This window comes from Aethalodelphis obliquidens, unplaced genomic scaffold (genome assembly GCF_003676395.1).
Source record: "Aethalodelphis obliquidens isolate GAN/ISIS:26980383/991018 unplaced genomic scaffold, ASM367639v1 scaffold58, whole genome shotgun sequence".
Classification (NCBI taxonomy): Eukaryota; Metazoa; Chordata; class Mammalia; order Artiodactyla; family Delphinidae; genus Aethalodelphis; species Aethalodelphis obliquidens.
This window is the reverse complement of record NW_020838002.1, coordinates 4318115-4336872: the sequence shown is the minus strand read 5'-3', so window position 1 is coordinate 4336872 and position 18758 is coordinate 4318115. Positions and strand designations below refer to the sequence as shown.

Genomic DNA, 18758 nt, shown 5'->3' with positions numbered 1-18758 from the left:
CACACACACACACACACACACACACACACACACACACACACACACACTTCATTTGTGCCATATCCAGACAAGGTGCCCAGTAAGTGCTGTCTGTGACTGTGGAACAAATACACTGAAAGGTCCTCTATAAAGATTACTTTGATCAAAGCAGCTCTTTTCCAACAACTCTCTCCACCCAGTAACAGGCTGTCAACAGAACTATGGGTAAAGCACAGCACCAAGAAGCCAGCCCAATCCATTACTTGTAAACATTAGGAAGGGTCTGTCTGTTACCATTTACTGAGAGGGCGAAAGAAATGCAGTCCCGTGGGCTGGCAGACAGGCCTCCCCTGCCCGCTGAGTAACCAGTTAGTCACAGTGATGAGTGGCCGGGAGGAGTACCCCCTCGCCAAGGCCCTGCCAGTGTACCACCTCACTTAATCCTCAAGATAGTTGTGTGGGGCTTCCCTCGTGGCGCAGTGCTTAAGAATCCGCCTGCCAATGCAGGGGACACGGGTTCGAGCCCTGGTCCGGGAAGATCCTACATGCCGCGGAGCAACTAAGCCCGTGAGCCACAACTACTGAGCCTGCCCTCTAGAGCCCGCGAGCCACAACTACTGAACACGAGTGCCACAACTACTGAAGCCCACATGCCTAGAGCCCGTGCTCCACAACAGAAGCCACTGCAATGAGAAGCCCGCGCACCGCAACAAAGAGTAGCCCCCCTCTCCCCAACTAGAGAAAAGCCTGCGTGCAGCAATGAAGACCCAATGCAGCCAAACTAAAATAAATAATAAAATAAAGAAACTTAAAAAAAAAAAAAAACGATAGCTGTGTGAAGGTGGAATCATTAGTAACCCCATTTTCCAGACAGTTTAAGACAAGCTCAGAAAGCTAAATGATTTGCCCAAGGTTGCCCAACTAGTACATGAAACAGAGTCTCACCTCCCAGCTCTTCTGATTCTAAAGCCCAAGTTCTTAAGCATGTAAATGCTTCAAAGGACAGCAAGGGACTGTGTGCTTCTCCACTGAGAGTTTCGCATCAGGACCTGGGTCTCCTGGCCTCAAGTACAACGTTCCACTGACCCATCAGCCCGCGCCACATTTTATGGATGACGAAGTGGAGGGTCAGAGGTGAAATCCGCCCCCAACACCCATACACAAAGTCATGCAGCCAGAAAGCTGGCGGGAGGTTGGTGGGGTTCAGTCTCCCATGGCCCACCGGGCTCCTGGGCAGCAGATGGTCCCCCAAGGAGGCAGGAATGCCTCCGGCTATGGACAAGAGCCCCAGGAACTTTCAGGCAGCCAGCCACCCCATTTCCTTTCCCTCCCTTCCCTCCTCCGCTACTTCGGTCCTCCTGAACAGCGAGCTCCTGCCAAGAGCACTCCTTCAATGACAAAACAACTAATGAGCCTCAGGGCTAGGGCTCCTGTCAACACTACATCTCACTCAGGCATCTTTAAAGAGATTCTGGATAGCCAGAGACCACGCCTCATTTATTCTGTTATGGGATATGGCTGCAGAGGCCAATACCCTTGAATTATCAGTATGCCAATTAATACTGGGTCTGGGTTTGGGCAGAGACAGCTGGAACACCCTCCCAGGCTCCTGCTCTGGCCTTCATCCCTCACTTTGACCCGTCCTGGGAGATGGCTCAGTTCATCAGAAAGCACAGACAGACCTGGACTCACGGTGCCTTTGCCCCTAAATAGCTCTGTGGCCTGGGGCCAGCCACTCCCCCATGCAGAGTACTGCTCCCTCTTCTGTCCGCTGTCCCTCCCTGAGCCCCCCGGCACACACCTCCCTCCGGCTGCAGCCCAGGAAAAGCCTGCTAGATGTCACCAAGTGTGACCCGTGTCCAGGACCAGCACGCTGCTCTGGGATGGTGCACCAGTACCCAAAATGGCCCTGGCTTGACTTGGCAGCTCCTGATCTGGCAGAGGCTGGGACTGGATTAGCAAGGCCTCTCGTTCCAAGGCTGCAGACCAGCGCGTGTCTTGCCAGTGGAGTCAGCAAGAAACCTGCCTCCTTGAGGTGAACTTGAGAGGCGAGAGCAGAGCGGCTCAGAGCCACGCCCGCTGGCAGTCAGTGACATGGAGCAGATCAGTTCCATTCAGGGGTCAGGGCACGTGTGGGCCCCCTGGCCACCACGCCACTGTCCCCAAGACAGAGCAGCAGAGTCCCCTTCACCTGCTCTCCCGGGGTCTAAGAGCCTCTCCCGACTGCTGTCACAGCACCTCCGTGTACAGACAAGTAACAGCGTGGCCAGAAGTGTACTCACAGTGCCAGAGACCAAAGCCTGCGTGAACTGGATTTCAGATCTTGCGACACTGACCCCCACCCCTGCCCCGCCACAGGTGCGTGGGGAGTGTCATAAACTGGAAACAAGGCGCATTGTCCTTCCCCCACACACACTCATGTCCCTGCGCCACTCCACCCCAAGTCATGGAACATGCATGACTGGAGAAAAGCAGGCCTCCTGGCTTCCTCTGCACTCGTAGGAAATGCAGGTGGGTGAAGACCTGGGAAGTGCAAGGTTGAGTCCCACCAACTGCCTGCTTGCCCAGTCTTCAAATGCTCTGTGCAGCAGCCATCCCTTCTTTTTTATTTTTTAATTTATTTATTTTTGGCTGTGCTGGGTCTTTGTTGCTACGAATAGGCTTCCTCTAGTTGTGGCGAGTGGGGGCTACTCATCGTTGCGGTGTGTGGGCTTCTCATTGCGGTGGCTTCTCTTGTTGCGCAGCACGGACTCTAGGTGCGTGGGCTTCAGTAGTTGTGGCACACGGGCTCAGAAGTTGTGGCTCGCAGGCTCTAGAGCGCAGACTCAGTAGTTGTGGTGCACGGGCTCAGTTGCTCCACAGCATGTGGGATCTTCCAGGACCAGGGCTCGAACCCGTGTCCCCTGCATTGGCAGGAGGATTCTTAACCACTGAGCCACCAGGGAAGTCCCCGCAGCCATCTCTTCTGAGAGAGCAGAGGCCCAATCCTCCCAAGGCTGTAACAGTGACAGTGGCTATAATCCAGAATGGCCACTTCAAGCCCTTCTGCAACTCCACATGCTAGAGGATAAGCAACAAGAGACATCTGGAAAGGATAAAGTGGGGACTAGAGTCCTAACCTCAGCCCCTCCTCAGAGCCCCCATGTGTGCACGGTGGTGATGTCAGCTTTCCAGGCAGGAGCAGAGGAGGGGCTCCTGCCTGCATTTACATGCTGCATCTAGACCTGGTTCAAGTGCACGCTGAGTATCTATAACCTCATCCCACCCTCCTGACAACCCTGCGAAGCACGTAGGGCCCATGGGCACATTTTACCTATGGAGAAATTGAGCCACTAAGCAATTTACTGAGGTCCCCCTAGGCTGGGGCTACCTTCTTATCAAGCAGAGAAACAAGCTCTCTATACCTGGAGGCTCTTTCCATCTTTAATGACAACATGCACCGCTGGAATCAGCACCACCTAGGTCCCTGGAGTCTCTTTAATTGTCTGAGATGGTGAAAATGTGCAGGCCTAGTCATTTGAAACCCGCAGTTTTCAAATTGCTGTCACGCTGAGTTATTAAACTGACTATTCTCCTTTGGGCCATGTGAGTTTTTTGTTTGGATTTAGAGGAGAGAGTGAAGCAGAGCGTGAGGTAAGTGCAGGGCTTGCTGACGTCCACTGTGAACCCAGGAACCAACTGCAAACAAGTGGCCCACACTCTCCTGAGCAACACCCTTCCTCCTCTCTCAACCCCCCAACCAGTCCAAACAAACATAGGAAGAAAACCAGGATTGTTTTAAAGCCTGAGTTTCCGGATGAACGTGAATAGGATTCAGGTGTGTCTGTGGTTCTGCGGCTGCTCAAGGAGATCCACAAGAATTCCTTCCTGTGCGAGTCTCCAAGTTGAGCACCCAAAAGTAAACAAGCTTTTCTAAAGCCTCCTGCCTTGGCGCCTGGCCAGCGCTCTCTGAAATTCCCTCACCCCCGAGTTCACAGAGAACCCTGCACTGGTCTGGGCGCGGCTGGTCATGGCTCACCGTCGTCTCAAAGCCAAACTCATCCTCCAAGCTCCCAGGGACCACCAGCCTGAGAACTTTCGTCGTCTTTCCATCAGGCTCTGAACTTTAACCACACCCCCCTCATGCAGAAGGATCGAAATCCAGAGACCACGCCAGTTATGGGGGAGAATCCCTGGGCTTCGGTGTGACCACCCGTTATATAATGGGACAAGAGTTTGGGATGACAGCAAAGGCTCATTCTAGCTCTTGCAATAAATTATCCTTAAGCTCAGTGAAGGTTTTCTGCTGTGGTTCAGATCCCTGTCACAGGCCAGGGCAGGCCATTCCTCTGAGGACCTGGACAAATTCAGTGCCTTCCTAACTGGCCTGTCTGCCACCTGCAATCCTGTCCTGCAACACGACCACCAGGTTCCTCTTCCTGGAACATCTCTACCATGATCAACGGCAGCAGTGGCCTCCCACTGCCTTCCAGTCCAAGCTCTCCATCTGGAGGTCAAGGACATCCTCACTCCCACCTCTCTGCTCTCTGCTCCAGGCACACTGGTCTGGCTTCTCACCCTCTCTGCCTCTACCTGTCGCACCATCCCTCAAGGCCTAAGTCAAGTCCTCCTCCCGCTGACTGTCCCAGTGTTGGTGACAACTTCCAACTTCCCTCACATTTAAGATCTATATCCTCTTGCACTTAAGCATATGCTGGCCTGGAAGTTTTATCAGGTTAAGTGACTCTATAGCTTTTAAGCAATTATCTATTCTTGAACTAGACTGGAAATCTTTTCAGGCAAAGCCCTTACCAATGCCTCACATAGAAGATGATTAACAAAGCCCTGTTGATTAAAACACTGATTTGTTTAACAAACATATATTAAGACATACTACGGACTAAGCTCTGGAAATATATAAATAAAACCCACGTCTGGGAGCACACAGTCTGGAAGTGGAAATCAGTAAGCAAACAGGTGTTCATAGTACAGGTGCTAAGTGCTATGGGAGGGCTTTGTCCGGGGAACCAAAGGGTGGAATCCAAAAGTGGATCACTAATCCAGATCCTTGGAGGGAGTGCAGGGGCATCAGGAAATGCTTCTCAGAGGGAGTTGGCAACTTGGTGGATTCTTGAAATTGGCCAGAAAGTAAAGAGATGAGGGGTAATCAAGGCAGAGGAACAGAATCTGTGAAGGCATGAAGATGTGACAGAACTCATGGGCCAGGCAGGGAACTGAAAGCAGTTGGTAGTTGGAGCTCAGAGGGCAAGGAGAGGGGTTGGAAGAGTTGAGACCAGACAGAGAGGGGCCCTTGATGGTCAGATCTTATCCTCAAGGGAATGGTGAGCAGTCGAGGAAATAACGCTGTGGCAACCAGAGGAGAAGGCATCGGAGGGGAGACAGGAAATGGTGAGAGGCTCGCCCACATCAATGGCAGAGGACCAGGTAGATTCAAGGGTTATTAATGAGGTGGGATCAATGTAAGTCTCAGTCAAGTCAATATAAGGGAGAGAGAAGGAGAGAGCAAGTTAACTTTCAGGTTTCTAGCCTGGACAGCCAGAAAGGAGGTGGTAAACTTCACTGAGATACGGAATACAGTGTCCCGAGCACATTCAGAAGAAAAGGCAGCACCTGATTGTGGATCCATCAAGTCCAAGGCACCTCTGGGCTGCAGAGAAAGATGCTGAAGGACGTGGATCTCAGCTTTAAACATGAGTCCAGGCTGCAGGAGAGCAATCCTAACTGGAGATACAGATTTCATAGCCTTGAGATCCCCCCCAGGAGAGAATACAGAGCAAGAAGAAAACCAAAGACAAGGCCTTGGGGGGGCCATGGACATTTCAGGGACGGGTAGATGAAGAGGACTCCGTGGACAGTACTTTAGAGGAGCCAGAAAAGCAGGAGGTAAACTAATCCTTGGACAGGTTGGTGCAGCGGGACTGACTGAGGAAAGGTTCTCCTAGCTATGTTATCAACCCCTCACAGGCAGTCCCTGCGCCTCCAAACCAGGGAGCTGTATCATCTCCACTGAACAAAGGAGAAGCAATCGACCAGCTTGGGTAACTTGCTCAAGGTCAAACAGCTAGTGAGTTGGAAGAGCCTACGTTCAAACCAGGGCCAGCTCCAAAGCCCTAACCCTCCTCTCTACACTTCCACTGCCACCCGCACGTGCCCACCCACAAAAGTAATGCCACAGGCTGGTGGCCAACAATTCCCTTCAAGCAGCCCACACCTAGACCCCACCTGTGGCAGGAATCCTGGGGCTCTGACATGGTCCTCAGGACGTTCCTGTCTGCTCTGCCTTCTCTGGGGGAGATCTCTGTGAGCAGTGTTGAGCGACCCAGCCTATTATGTTGTTGGCCTATGACATCTTTTTTTACTCTTGGTCTAGAGAGTGTATGCTGCGGGCTGGAGGGCAGGGGCTATGGAGAGAGAGGGAGGGTGATAGATTAAAATGCCTGTAGACACCCCCTCCAGCCAACAACAGAGAGGTCTGTAATGCAGGCTGTGTATATGACACGGAATAGGGATGTTCTCTTCCTCTTCCTTTATTAGTTAACGATAATTCTGAAAGGTTACTAAATAACTATCGCTAGGCAACAGAAGCTGCGGTGGGGGTGAGGGGTGGCGTTACGCTAAGTCAGGGATCTGGATTCTTGGGGGGGAAATCAACTTAATTCCACAGAGTCAGCTGGTAACTAAACACAATGGATTTTGTGCCCCCAGTGTCTCATCCGGGGTGGGGTGAGCACTGCCAGCCTCTGCGGCAGCTGCCAGGCACTCTGCTTCATGTAGGTGTTCATCGGTCTTGTTATCGCCTGACCGGCATATACATTTGTGATGAGGTATCACGGGAGGAATTCTATTTTAAAGAAGTGACAGCTCAGTCTCAGTCATCTGGGCAGAGGAAAAGGGAAGACTAAAGAGCAACACATACAGTTTCCAGTGATCTATAATCCGAATCAACATTCAATGAGCATGCGTCATGCATCTGATTTTACATCCAGATGCAAGCCAAGACTTGGGAAAAGGCATACACTCGGGTTTTCTCAAATAACTTCAAGTCCCACACAAGGGAAAAATTGCCCAACAGCCCCTGATTCTGACAAGGAATAAAGATGGAGGGGCTTACTGAGTGCAGTTCTTACCACCACCACGTTGGTGCGGGACAAAGGGAGCCGCAGGTAAATTCTCATCCATATTTATAAGCCCGCAGTAAGTCAGCCCATAGTCGTGCGGTTCCCTTACATATGCTAGAATAATATTCTAAACCAGACAATTTCTTAGAAATGTGTTGTTTTGGAAAAATTGGAATTTTCCAGCTTGTACTAAGATTAGCCAAGCTAAACCCATCTGGCTCCTGCCTAATGTAGAGAAATCTGTATGGGGCAGAAATCTGCCTTTCTATTCCACAGGCACAGGTGAGGTCTGTGTGCCTCTTGGGTATACAGAAATGAGACACTAAGTCATTATCAAACACTTGTGCGGGTTCCTTAGTGTTGTGGCACACCTTCTTCTTTAGCTTCAGGCTGGGGCCCGTCAGGACCACGCATGAGACAGACATGAGACGGGAAGGCCCAGCACAGCCTGCAACCTTTCTGTGGACCCAGAGTGTCCGAGCACCTCTGAGATCCTTTGTCATTCCAGTGCGTACCAGCCCCCGCCCCCTTCCCCCCACCATCCCAATCGGCTCAGATTTCCTAATATAAACTTAACGGAAGGCAGTTCTTACCTAAACACGGAAGTGAGATAAAGAGACCAACTGAAAAGAAATGTGGGCAAATGACAAACGGGAGGGCGCAGGGGTGTTTCCTCAAAAAGGCAAAGACAGACTTGCTGTTAGATTGAAGGCAATGGTCTTCGGGTTGGTGGGAGGAGTGAAGGCGTGACATGGCTTCCTAATGCCACAGAGCAAGGGACACCGTCCTTGGTAGCAGCTCAGTGGACAGAGACACAGAAGAGGATGGCAAGACATGGCCTCAAGGGGAGGAATGAAACAGGCTGTGAAGGAGGAATCATCCCCCAAGATGGAGAATGCTTACAACAGGTTCTCTGGAAAAGAGATGTCATTTTTCTCTCTCTCCAGCTACTGTGGCTAACTAAGCAACAGAAGGGAGACACTTTGGTTACTTCCCAAAGCTGGCCAGCTGCCTACCAGCCCAGGGGCTCTTCATACTGCAATCAGAGAACAAGGTACTGACTTTAATATCCACAAACTCTACCTCTTCTAATAGAATCTGAAGCCACACGGAAAGGAATTAAACAATTATTTCTTAAAAGTCTTTAAAGGAGAAATGACTTATGAACAAATAATTACAGAATAGTGAGAAAAGTATCAAACTGTACCTAGGTGTTACTTCTCTGACTCTTGTAGCTTTAATCCTACTCTAATAAATACAGATTCATTTAATTTTATGTCTGTCTAAATAAAGATCTCTAGTTTAAGAAGAACTTCAGAGGAAATGGCTATTCCCCAGCTGGCCACAGTAAGGGAAATCTTGCTGTTTGGGTCTGAAAGGGCATAACCAAGGCATCAGCATTTAGGAGAACGGCTCCTAACTTTACCCCCTCTATCTAAGGCCATAGTTCCCAACCCTGGTTATGGACCAGGTTCACCTGTGGATCTAAAAAAATAAAGATGCTCAGCACCCCTCCCACCTCAATCAGAAGCTCTGAAAATGGGGCCTGGGGCTCTGTATTTTTGTTTTGTTTTACTTATTTATGAAAGGAGAAATAGCCTTTACTTTTAATGAAAGGAGAAATAGCCTTCGCACACACTTTTGGTGGGAGTATGAACTAGTACAATTCTTTTGGAGCCTACAGTTTTTTTTTGTTTGTTTGTTTGTTTTTTGTGCTACGCGGGCCTCTCACTGTTGTGGCCTCTCCTGCTGCGGAGCACAGGCTCCGGACGCGCAGGCTCAGCGGCCCAGCCGCTCCGCGGCATGTGGGATCTTCCCAGACCGGGTTATGAACCTGTGTCCCCTGCATCAGCAGGCGGACTCTCAACCACTCTGCCACCAGGGAAGCCCCTGGAGCCTATATACTTTGATCCAACAGTTCCACATCTAGGGATTTAAACTTTAGGTATGCTGAATGTACAGAGAATGGCAACCAAGGATGGAAACAAGCTAAAGGTACTTGTTAAATAAATGATGGCATATCCAGGCAATGGGATTCCATGCAGCTGACAGATCTATATGTACTAGTATGAAATGATATCCAAAAGATATTAAGTAAAAAAGGCAAGTTGCACATTATGTATAGTATATATGCACTACGTATAGTATATAGTCTATGTATAGTGTGTGCATATACATATATTTCCATACTTCTGTGCACACACAATCAATCTCTATATAAATATATGTACAAGTACATTTATACACACACTCACATATGCTTATAAACACAAAGGAAATGTCTGGATGAGTATCCAAGGAACTGTTGACTGTTAAATCTAGGAATGGGATATAGGAACTCAAGCTGTACACCTGCACAGTTCTGACTTTATTTTACAACAGTCATATATTACTTTGTAATTAAATATTTCTAAATAACTTTTTCCAAAATCTCCACTGGTGATTCTCGAGTGAGGCCAAGGTTGAGAACCAATAGTCTGGAGGAAATAGCCCCTGTGGAGGTAAGCAGCTGGTACACTGAAGCTTGGAAAACCCACCACCTATACAGTCCGAGGATTCACACCATGTGATGTCTCTGATTTGCCAGAAGGTGGTGCCACAGAGGCAGTCACCCAGCTCTTCGGCCAAAACTTCAAAACCAATTTTTCATTAACTCAAGTCCTTTTGCTACTCTAGGGACGCTTTTACTTATGCCTACAGCATTCTTTGCTGCTGCTGCTTCCATAAAGGGAGATTTATACACATTTATGCCATATGCATTTTTTCATAGAAATCCATGGGTCATTCAATATATTCAAATACAATGCTTGGGAGGTATTTGCCTGAAAGGAGTTGGCACTGCTTGCTCAGAACTCCCCTTCCTCCCCCACACTCTTCCCCTGTTGTCTTTGTTCTGGTTTACGCATCTCCTATATTATTCCAGAGTCAATTCCACAAAGGCAGGTGGCAGTCAGCCATGTGGGGCATTTGTCCTTCTCAATCTGTCCACACCTTTGGCCCAGAACAGGCAGTGTGGGGCACAGGGCAGCCCAGGGCAAGTACCATGAGTTCTCCTGCTCTCCCACTAACTGATTTTCTGGAAGTGGGTGTGTTGCCACAGCAACTGTCAAATCACATCTGTTATGCCGCCTATAACCTCCCAACTTCTTTAAACATGCCATGTTTGAGACACGTGGCTCGGCTGCCCTGGCAGTGCAGAGCCCGGGTCCCTCACCATGCAGCAAGGTTTCCCTTCTCTGGGTAGGAGGGAGTTAGTTAGCCCCTCTGTGGATTAACCACCCTACACGTTCTTTTTATTCTCCTTTTTCCCCCTCATTTTTTTATTCCAGTCCCATGTCCCTTAACACTATGACCTGAATTAATTCTTGAGCATATTTAATGGAAATTAACTTAATATCAGACAAGAAAAATTCAATGAGTCACTTAAATGTATCCTTCTTATTGAACAATTTGTGCTTATTCTTCAATACACAATTCAAAGATCATCTCTGATCTTACCTCCGCACCCCATTCAGAGCTGACCTCTCTTGCCTTCACTTTGTACATACCCTTAACACTTTATTCGCAATTATTTAACTATCTCTTTGCAATTCATAAACTGCTCAAGTTCAAGGGATGGACCCTTCCTTATCTCTGAATTCCCAACACCTAGCTCAGTGCCTGGTAAATAGTTGGCCCTCAGCAAATGTCAGGTAAGGAAAAGGATAAACACACTCAAAACAAATGTCCATTTGCTGTGGTTCTACATTAATTTTTGTCATGTTATTCAATAATAACAGGGATAATGATGTGATGAACAGGTATCAGACTTGAAAGTAAGATCCAAATAACACGCAAATCCTTTTTAAGAAGGAGAAAACAGAAAGTTCATTCCTGGGACTTTTATACCATCCTCTTTTTCATTCTTGTTTTTCAGATGCAAGAAGTGCATGGAGAGGGAGGCCTCTCCACAGAGTGAAGCAGCAATGAAGCCCCTAAGAAGGAAGCTGTCACGTTCCTGGAGTCCTCACCAGGCAGCCTGACATCTGGTCCACACTCAAGGAAAAGAGGCCACATCCTCACATGGAGATCTATTTTTGCATCCGAACTGCTGACGCTTCCCTTGTACGACTTGCCTCACACACAGGAAGGGGAAGGGAACTAATATTTACCAAGTGCCGGCTGCATGCTCTGTGCTGCTTCACATACACAGCTCTCGAGAACACACGTCCCCCATGTTTTGAATCTGCAAGGAGCTCTCAGCAAGCACATCTCTGAGAAGCACGTGAAGGCGAACACTCCTTCCCCCCCGGCTGACGGCAAAGTGCAGAGCTGCCGCCCAGCACATCCACACAGCCATGCATGCTTCTGTATGTGGGTTTCTCAGGGCAGCTGAAGCGGGGGATCTCTGCATGGAAGACTGAGATTCTCCGGACTGATGGGTCTCACTATTGTACCAGGGCAGATCCGCAAAGAATGGGCACCAGGAGGATGATTCCTGCTCTCTGCCTCACGTGGACTGTGCCGTGGGCTTGGCACCAAGGCATGACATGTTCCCAGTACCCCTCTAGACTGTCCCTGACTCTTTCTGGATGTCTGTGTTTATCATTTCACAGTGTTTCACTTTTAAGAAATTGGAAGGCACTGTGGATTTGAGAGTCACACCAAAGCACAGAATCCATTTTTAAATTAAACTCTTCATGATTTAAAAGTAAAGCCTGTGCTCTGAAAGCTGGCCTCTCCAGGCCCTGGCTGCGGAGACCTCAGGGCCGCCACAGACAGTGCGTCTGACTGGCCTGGTTTTGTTGCTCCTTTCGTCTGCATCCCCTCCACACCCAGGTTCCCAGTACACCTAAGACACTGTGTTGTGCCATCCACACGGGGGTTCTGAGGTCCCAGGAGTTCTCCACCTTCCATGAAGCAAAGTGCCTCCTATGGAGAAGCAGGAGAGGTAGCAGCTCGGCGCATGGATGCTGGTGCCAGGCCGTGGGGCTGCACGTACCAGCCCTGCTGTCTACCAACTGGGCTCCCGTCAGCATTTACTCAGTTCTCTGGGTCTTGGTTTTCTCATCTGTGAAAGGACCATAATAATAGTACCTACCTAGTACTAAAAATAGCAGTGCCCAGGGTTTGTTTTGAGTTTTAATGAGATAATACATGTACTTAGCCTAGTGCCCAGACTACAGTAAACACTAGAGAAGGGTTAGCTATTATCCCGCTGTTTCTTTTCACCCGTTTGATGGAAGCTCTGTGTTCAGAGGAAAACTGGTGCACACTGTAGATTGCCTGATTCACAGGATTTCACCAACCAGGAGAGAAGGCACAATGGTGACCACTCCGGCTGCCACCTCTAACGGGCGTCCCTATGACACTGCAGTCCTTGGAGTGAGCCAGTGTCACAGCTCACTACCTGTCTTCAGGCTGCACCACGCCCTTCTTTGAATGTTGGTTGTGCGTATTTGTCTGTTTTTCTTCAGCACCGAGGGAAGAAGATGGCTCTGGTGCAGTCTCTCCTGGGGTTAAGAGATACTCCTTTTATATTCCAAAGGGAAACACCCAGAAACTCTGTGCCAAACAGCCGCCTGCCTATCCTCTGACAAAGTCTAACCAAAAGGAATGCAGCGTTCTGATGCACCAGCCTGGCCTTCTTTTCTAACTAGCCTAAAACCAGGCTTATTTATTAATACAACAGACCCAAAGTGCCAGGAGGGATTCACATCTGAGAAAGCAGATTTGGAGTTATTTCTGCTCTGCCTTATGAGTTCACACACAGCTTCTTTTAAAAAGTTCCCCAAGACCCCAACTTGATCTATAATGTTTAAATTCATAGATGACTATATAAATTTATATATGAACATATATGGTAAATATGCCAAGTTGTTAATTCTGGATAATGGAGGAAGGGTGCTTGCTATGTATTTTTTAAAATATTTTAAATCCTTCTCAAAATAATTTTTCAAATGCCTCAGTTATTTGAATAATTTTCTGCACTGTTCCTTCCAGAGACCTTTGCAACCTCACCCTGGCAGGAGGGAGGTTATTTTCCCCAACGTTCTACTAAATTGAGACACAGCAAACTGAACACACACACGTGGGAAGGGTCGAGCATCTCCGGGTGTTGCTGGAAGCTTCACACTGTATTCCCTGGTGTGGGCACAGAGCATGCTGGGGGCTTAGAATGAACTCTGCTCAGGGACTGCTGAGGACATCACAAGTCCAGCCATCAACCTATTCTAACTCTTCACCTGCTGCTGTGGAGGCAGTGAGCCAGAAGGGCAGCCTCCTGCCACCCCTCAGTGGCGGGCTGCAGCTGCTCCTGGAGTGGACCTCTGAAGCCCCTCTCCTCTCCAGCAGGGCTGTGTCTGTTTTAGTGACCCCAACCACTGGCAGGTAAGGGCAGAAGCACCACTCCATAAACCAATCAAATCCTATGCTCAAGGAAGTTACATCCTCACACGCCAGCCAGAGAGGCCTCCTCCGCATCTATTAGCCAAAGAAATATAAGTTGGTGTTTTTTTAAAAAAACGACATCCCTCTCCATTCCTCCTTTCCCCCAGCCCAACATGGGACTTCTTACTTGCTCAGTTAAAATTCCAATTAAGAGGGGACTTCCCTGGCGGTCCAGTGGTTAAGACTCCACACTTCCACTTCCACTGCAGGGGGTCTGGGTTGGATCCGTGGTCAGGGAACTAAGATCCCACATGCCGCGTGGAGTGGCCAAAAAATAATAATAATAAAATAAAATATTATGAATTCCATGTTTAAAAAAATTCCAATTAAGAACCTGTTAGATGGGCTTCCCTGGTGGCGCAGTGGTTAAGAATCCGCCTGCCAAGGCAGGGAACACAGGTTCGAGCCCTGGTCTGGGAAGATCCCACATGCCACAGAGCAACTAAGCCCATGAGCCACAACTACTGAGCCCGTGTGCCACAACTACTGAAGCCTGTGCTCCTAGAGCCCGTGCCCTGCAAGAAGAGAAGCCACCGCGATGAGAAGCCCGCGCACCACAACCAAGAGTGGCCCCCGCTCTCCGCAACTAGAGAAAGCCCGCATGCAGCAACGAAGACTCAATGCAGCCAAAAATAAATAAATAAAATAAATAAATTTATTAAAAATAAAACTGTTAGATGAGTTTCAAGAACTCTTACAGGTGATCTGGGAATACTGTAGAGTCTGGAGCTGCTGACTTCCAGTTGTGTCTATCATTGAAGACGGAAAGTCAGGGCTGGGTATCCACCTTTACTTGCCATCTCTCATCTGAAAACACTTCATCCTTGGCTATTTAACAACCAATCAGAAAATAGCAAAAAGTTCACATGGAAGAGCAGCTCACCAAAGCCTTGTGGTGAGCCCTGGCCCTGTCACTGTCCACAGGGTCTGTCTGCATGTCCCTTCCTTCAAGACCACCCTGACTCAGTTCTGCCCCAAAGGAGCTCAACACACTCACGTGACCTTTTGCAAAGACTCGCCATGTTGAACTGAATTCTGCCAGCATCACTGAAGATATTAAAGTGAGCACAAGTGCTCTTGTAAAACCATTTATAATGAAAGTAATGTCTTTGTTATTTCAATCACTGAACAAATATTTACTGAGTAAACACTTACACCAACTACAGTGTAAAGCATGGGCTTAGGTGCCCGAGAGAGAAAACCCTTTCCTGTGCCTCTGAGACACTTGCAAGCCGAGTGCAGAGTCCACAGAAGTGCTTTGGGGAAAACTGGGTTCAACACACCTCTACCCGTTTTATGCAAAACTCTCACAGGATTCAAGTACCCACACTGGCACGAGAGTAGGCCAAACTCAGGCCCAACCACTTAACCTACTGATTGTCAAAGCAGTCCCGATACAGTCAATTCTGAGTGATAAGTGTCGTGCCACTATAACACACTAAGAAAAGCACTGCACATTGCTTCAGTTAATTATAACATGAAATTACATTCCCTGAACACCTCCCCAAGCGAGGGCAGAGGGTTAAAGCCTCGAGGTGCTGTCTTGCTGGGTGGCAGATGGCAACTAGCCAGAGCTTACACATTCACCACGGCCCATGCAGAAAGCAGATGACCCACACAACAGACCTGCCACTGACTGCAGATCAGACCATCCCAGTCATCCGCCAGATCTTCTGTCCATCAAAAAGGAAAATGTGACTAAAAAATACCTGTCTCGCTTATAAGGGGAAGGGAAACAAAGCTTCAAATCAACTTCTGAACTTCAACCATTTCTCAATGCTTTCAGGAGAACTCTTTGAAACTGCAGGGTGACTTTCATCTCTCCAATAAACTTTATCTGACCTCTCCTGAAATGAGTGATGTGATTGCAACGGTTTTACTCTGTGAAGTAGCACTCTTTCCACCCTGCACTGAGCTGAGGCATCTACCCACCATATGAGAACTTGGCATTATTTTTAAAACTACTTACTTCCAGGTGGAATGGGTTTCTGCCACCTCCCTTCTGCAGAGTAAGCATAAGCTTCACCAGGTGACTGGTAGGAGACTGCATCCGGGTCCCCAAGGTTCTGGGCATCCTTCTCAGTGAGAGGGGGCTTCCCACGGGTGGCCTGTCCTACGAAGCAGCAGGTGGCATATGCATCTTGTGGGAAAAAGTTTCTTTAAATCTTGATTAGTTGTTGCTTGGCTGGATGGGACGGACAGCAAAAGCAACATCCCAAAGTAGTCAACACTAGAATCAGAATAAGCTTTGGCACTTGGGAAATCCTCACGGAATTTATGGGTTGGTGTGATGGGGAAGGAAGAGTTTACTTTCAACTTTTTTGTTTCAAGAGGGATCTATTTCATTGAGAAAAGTCAGTATTATTCCAGTAAATCTTTGTTTTCTAACCATTCCAATCTTTCCTAAAAAGGGTTTAAAATTCCAGGATCAAATTTCTTTTCAAACCCAAGTCAGGCTTCAGGCATCCACGTGTAAGAGCTGAGTATGAGGGGGACACCAAAAGAAGTGAATTATACCACCTCTTTCCCCCAACTCCTCTTTTTGAAATTGGATATTTGTGCTACCGAAGGCAAAATGATCAGCTTGCTCCCTGAGAAAAGTGAGACGGAGATGGGAGTAGAAGTGGAGAAGGGAGAGTATTACAAAATGTTAAGTACCGGGGTGGGGGGTGGTAAAATAAGACATAAAAATAGACCAGTAAGGGAAAACTGAATGGAAGAGGCTCGTTTGTTTACTTTAACAGTGTTTTCCATTCCAGGAGGCTTGCTGAAGTTCTCTCTTTCAATGGTTGGCCTTGGACCAGCATTTGAAAAGTCTTAGATCTTTGGAAAGGAAGATTTGGACAACAAAGTTGTTTTATCTGGGAGGGTAACTAGTTTACTCAAGAGTTCCAGGACTTTGGTTTTGATGTTATTACCTTGGCCTGAGTTTCTCTGTCCCAGGCAGTCCTGGCTATGTTTACTGATTTAGGAAACAGGGGAACCTGGGAGGGAGGGGGCTTCTCTCACGTGCTGCTGCCACGCTTCGCTGGATCACCTAACTACCTGGGCACCTTGCAGACAACAAGGATGGGGAAAGGTCAAACATTTTTTATTTATTTTTATTTTTTTATTTTATTATTATTTATTTTGCGGTACGCGGGCCTCTCACTGTTGTGGCCTCTCCCATTGCGAAGCACAGGCTCCGGACGCGCAGGCTCAGCGGCCATGGCTCACGGGCCCAGCCGCTCCGCGGCATGTGGGATCTTCCCGGACCGGGGCACGAACCCGTGTCCCCTGCATTGGCAGGCGGACTCTCAACCACTGCGCCACCAGGGAAGCCCTGGTCAAACATTTTTTAAAGGTCCTATCTCTCGACACGCAGAAGAGGGAAATAACACTTCTCTGACTTACCCCCCAAATAGACACCGCCATGGATGTCCTGCCAACGAGTGATGTGAAAGTGTGTTCCAATGTGAAATGTAAGCTTGGCCCGGTGCCCAGCGCTCGGCTGTATTCTGCACAGAGAGCTGAGGGCTGGCGAAGCGAAGGAGCACATTTCTCTCCATGTGACTGTGAGAGCCAGGCAGCCCGAGCAGATTTCTTTGTGTTAATAAAATGTGATCTCTAGACTGTACACACAAGCAGCCCTGGGAAAACGTGAGCCAAAGAGAAGGACCTGAGGAAACCCATGGCCCAGGCTGAGAAGGGAACGCAGCTGTCGGCAAACTGGGGTGTACTGAGGCAAGGCCTCCAGGCCTGGCAGGTGCAGGATGATCACGGAGTCAGAGGTGAAAGGATGTGCCAGGTGCTCGGGTGAACACTGCCTAAGACATAAAGATAATCCACAGAAGCCCATCAAACACCATCCTGTGCAAAGGCTTGTTCTTCCTTCACAGGCCATAGGCCAAAGTCCGTCATGGACACTTTCTCAAGATTTGGAGTTTACCTGGGATTCAAGGTTCCTCCCCACGAAACTGAGATCACTCCAAGTATGGCAGGAGTTTGGCTCCCGGGTTAAACTGTGTATACTCTGGGCTGGTGTAAGGTGTGGCAAACACCTTGCTTTTGTGGGCAACTCCCACCTCGTTGCCACTGTGGCCTTGGCCTCCTATGACCACAGGAGGGACCCATTGCTCAGGGTCTCAAGCCTGTCAACTACATCTTTGGGGTGGCGATGGAAGGGTGGTTCACGGGCTGAGGAAGAAAAGGGGGATTAGTGCCCCTGCTCACTGCGCCCCTTTCAACATATTAGATCACTGCATCTCTGGGAATTTCAAATGCACTGTGCCCTCCAGCCAACTTGAGCTTCCCAACTTGGAAGGTACTGGGGACAGGGGCAGAGCACCAGGACTCCAGGAGCCTCTGAACCTCCCAGGGACTGTACCAGAGACTGCAGGATTTTATGAGCCAGTGGGCTCCTCTCGTTGAAGGGGGTGGAAGGTCCTAGAAGACACTGCTCCTTGTCTCCCCTCCCTTGCAGCAGCCCAGCCCTCAGGCTCCTGGACCACGGGGTATGCAATCAGCCATAACCAGCTAATTACGGAGCAGTTGAGATGATGAGCACCTCCCAGGCCCAGGTGAGCCTTCACCTTGGTTAATCTGCAAACCGGTTAATTGGCTCAGGATAATTGAAAGTTAATCATATGCACAGCTCAAGTGCAGTCACTGGAAACAGCAGGAAACCTCAGTAGCAGAGGAAGTCAGGTCCACTCTCAGTGAACTCTTTTGTACCTTCTCCATAGACAATGTTTAAACTCGAGCCCACTTCACCCCACTGCCCCCATACACTCCTGCATCAATCCCTTGTCATACAGTGACCCTGGTGCCTGGAAGCACATACTAAGTGTTCAATAAATCGCAACTATTATCAATCCACTAGTGTAGTTGATGGATTTAAAGTCAGGAGATTAGGGGGTCTCCAAGACATTTGGCTGGCTAGGGGAAGCACACTGGGGGAGCTGTGAAGAGCACTACACTCCCCCAGAGCATGCTTTACAAAAAGAAAAATCTGAAGCGTTCAAACATCTCTAGGAAAGCAGATCAACAGCACAAAAACATAAAGCACATTCCAAGGCTGAAGAGAAAAAAACTTCAGAACTACTAACATGGGTAACTGAAGGTCACCTCCAATCCTAAGTAGACTGGCAAATTCTCCAATGCTTTTTAAGGAAGGTAACAGAACTTCTGTATTCAATGTCAAGAATCACAGTGTGTAGGGACTTCCCTGGTGGCTCAGTGGGTAAGAATCTA

The 18758-nt window shown here is 48.6% G+C and overlaps 1 protein-coding gene across 8 annotated transcripts in view; it reads right to left on the bottom strand.

Moving 5' to 3' along the window:
• Positions 1-18758, bottom strand: part of HLF (HLF transcription factor, PAR bZIP family member) — a 52946-nt gene that overhangs the window by 15557 nt on the left and 18631 nt on the right. For 5 of the 8 annotated variants that reach the window (XM_027087108.1, XM_027087109.1, XM_027087116.1 and 2 more), the window contains exon 3: positions 15496-15666. The exons of 2 other annotated variants lie outside the window; for them this stretch is intronic. In XM_027087108.1, the coding sequence (XP_026942909.1) occupies positions 15496-15666 (171 nt within the window). The remainder of the gene's footprint in view (positions 1-15495; positions 15667-18758) is intronic. One more of the 8 variants, XM_027087111.1, reaches the window with a different exon arrangement.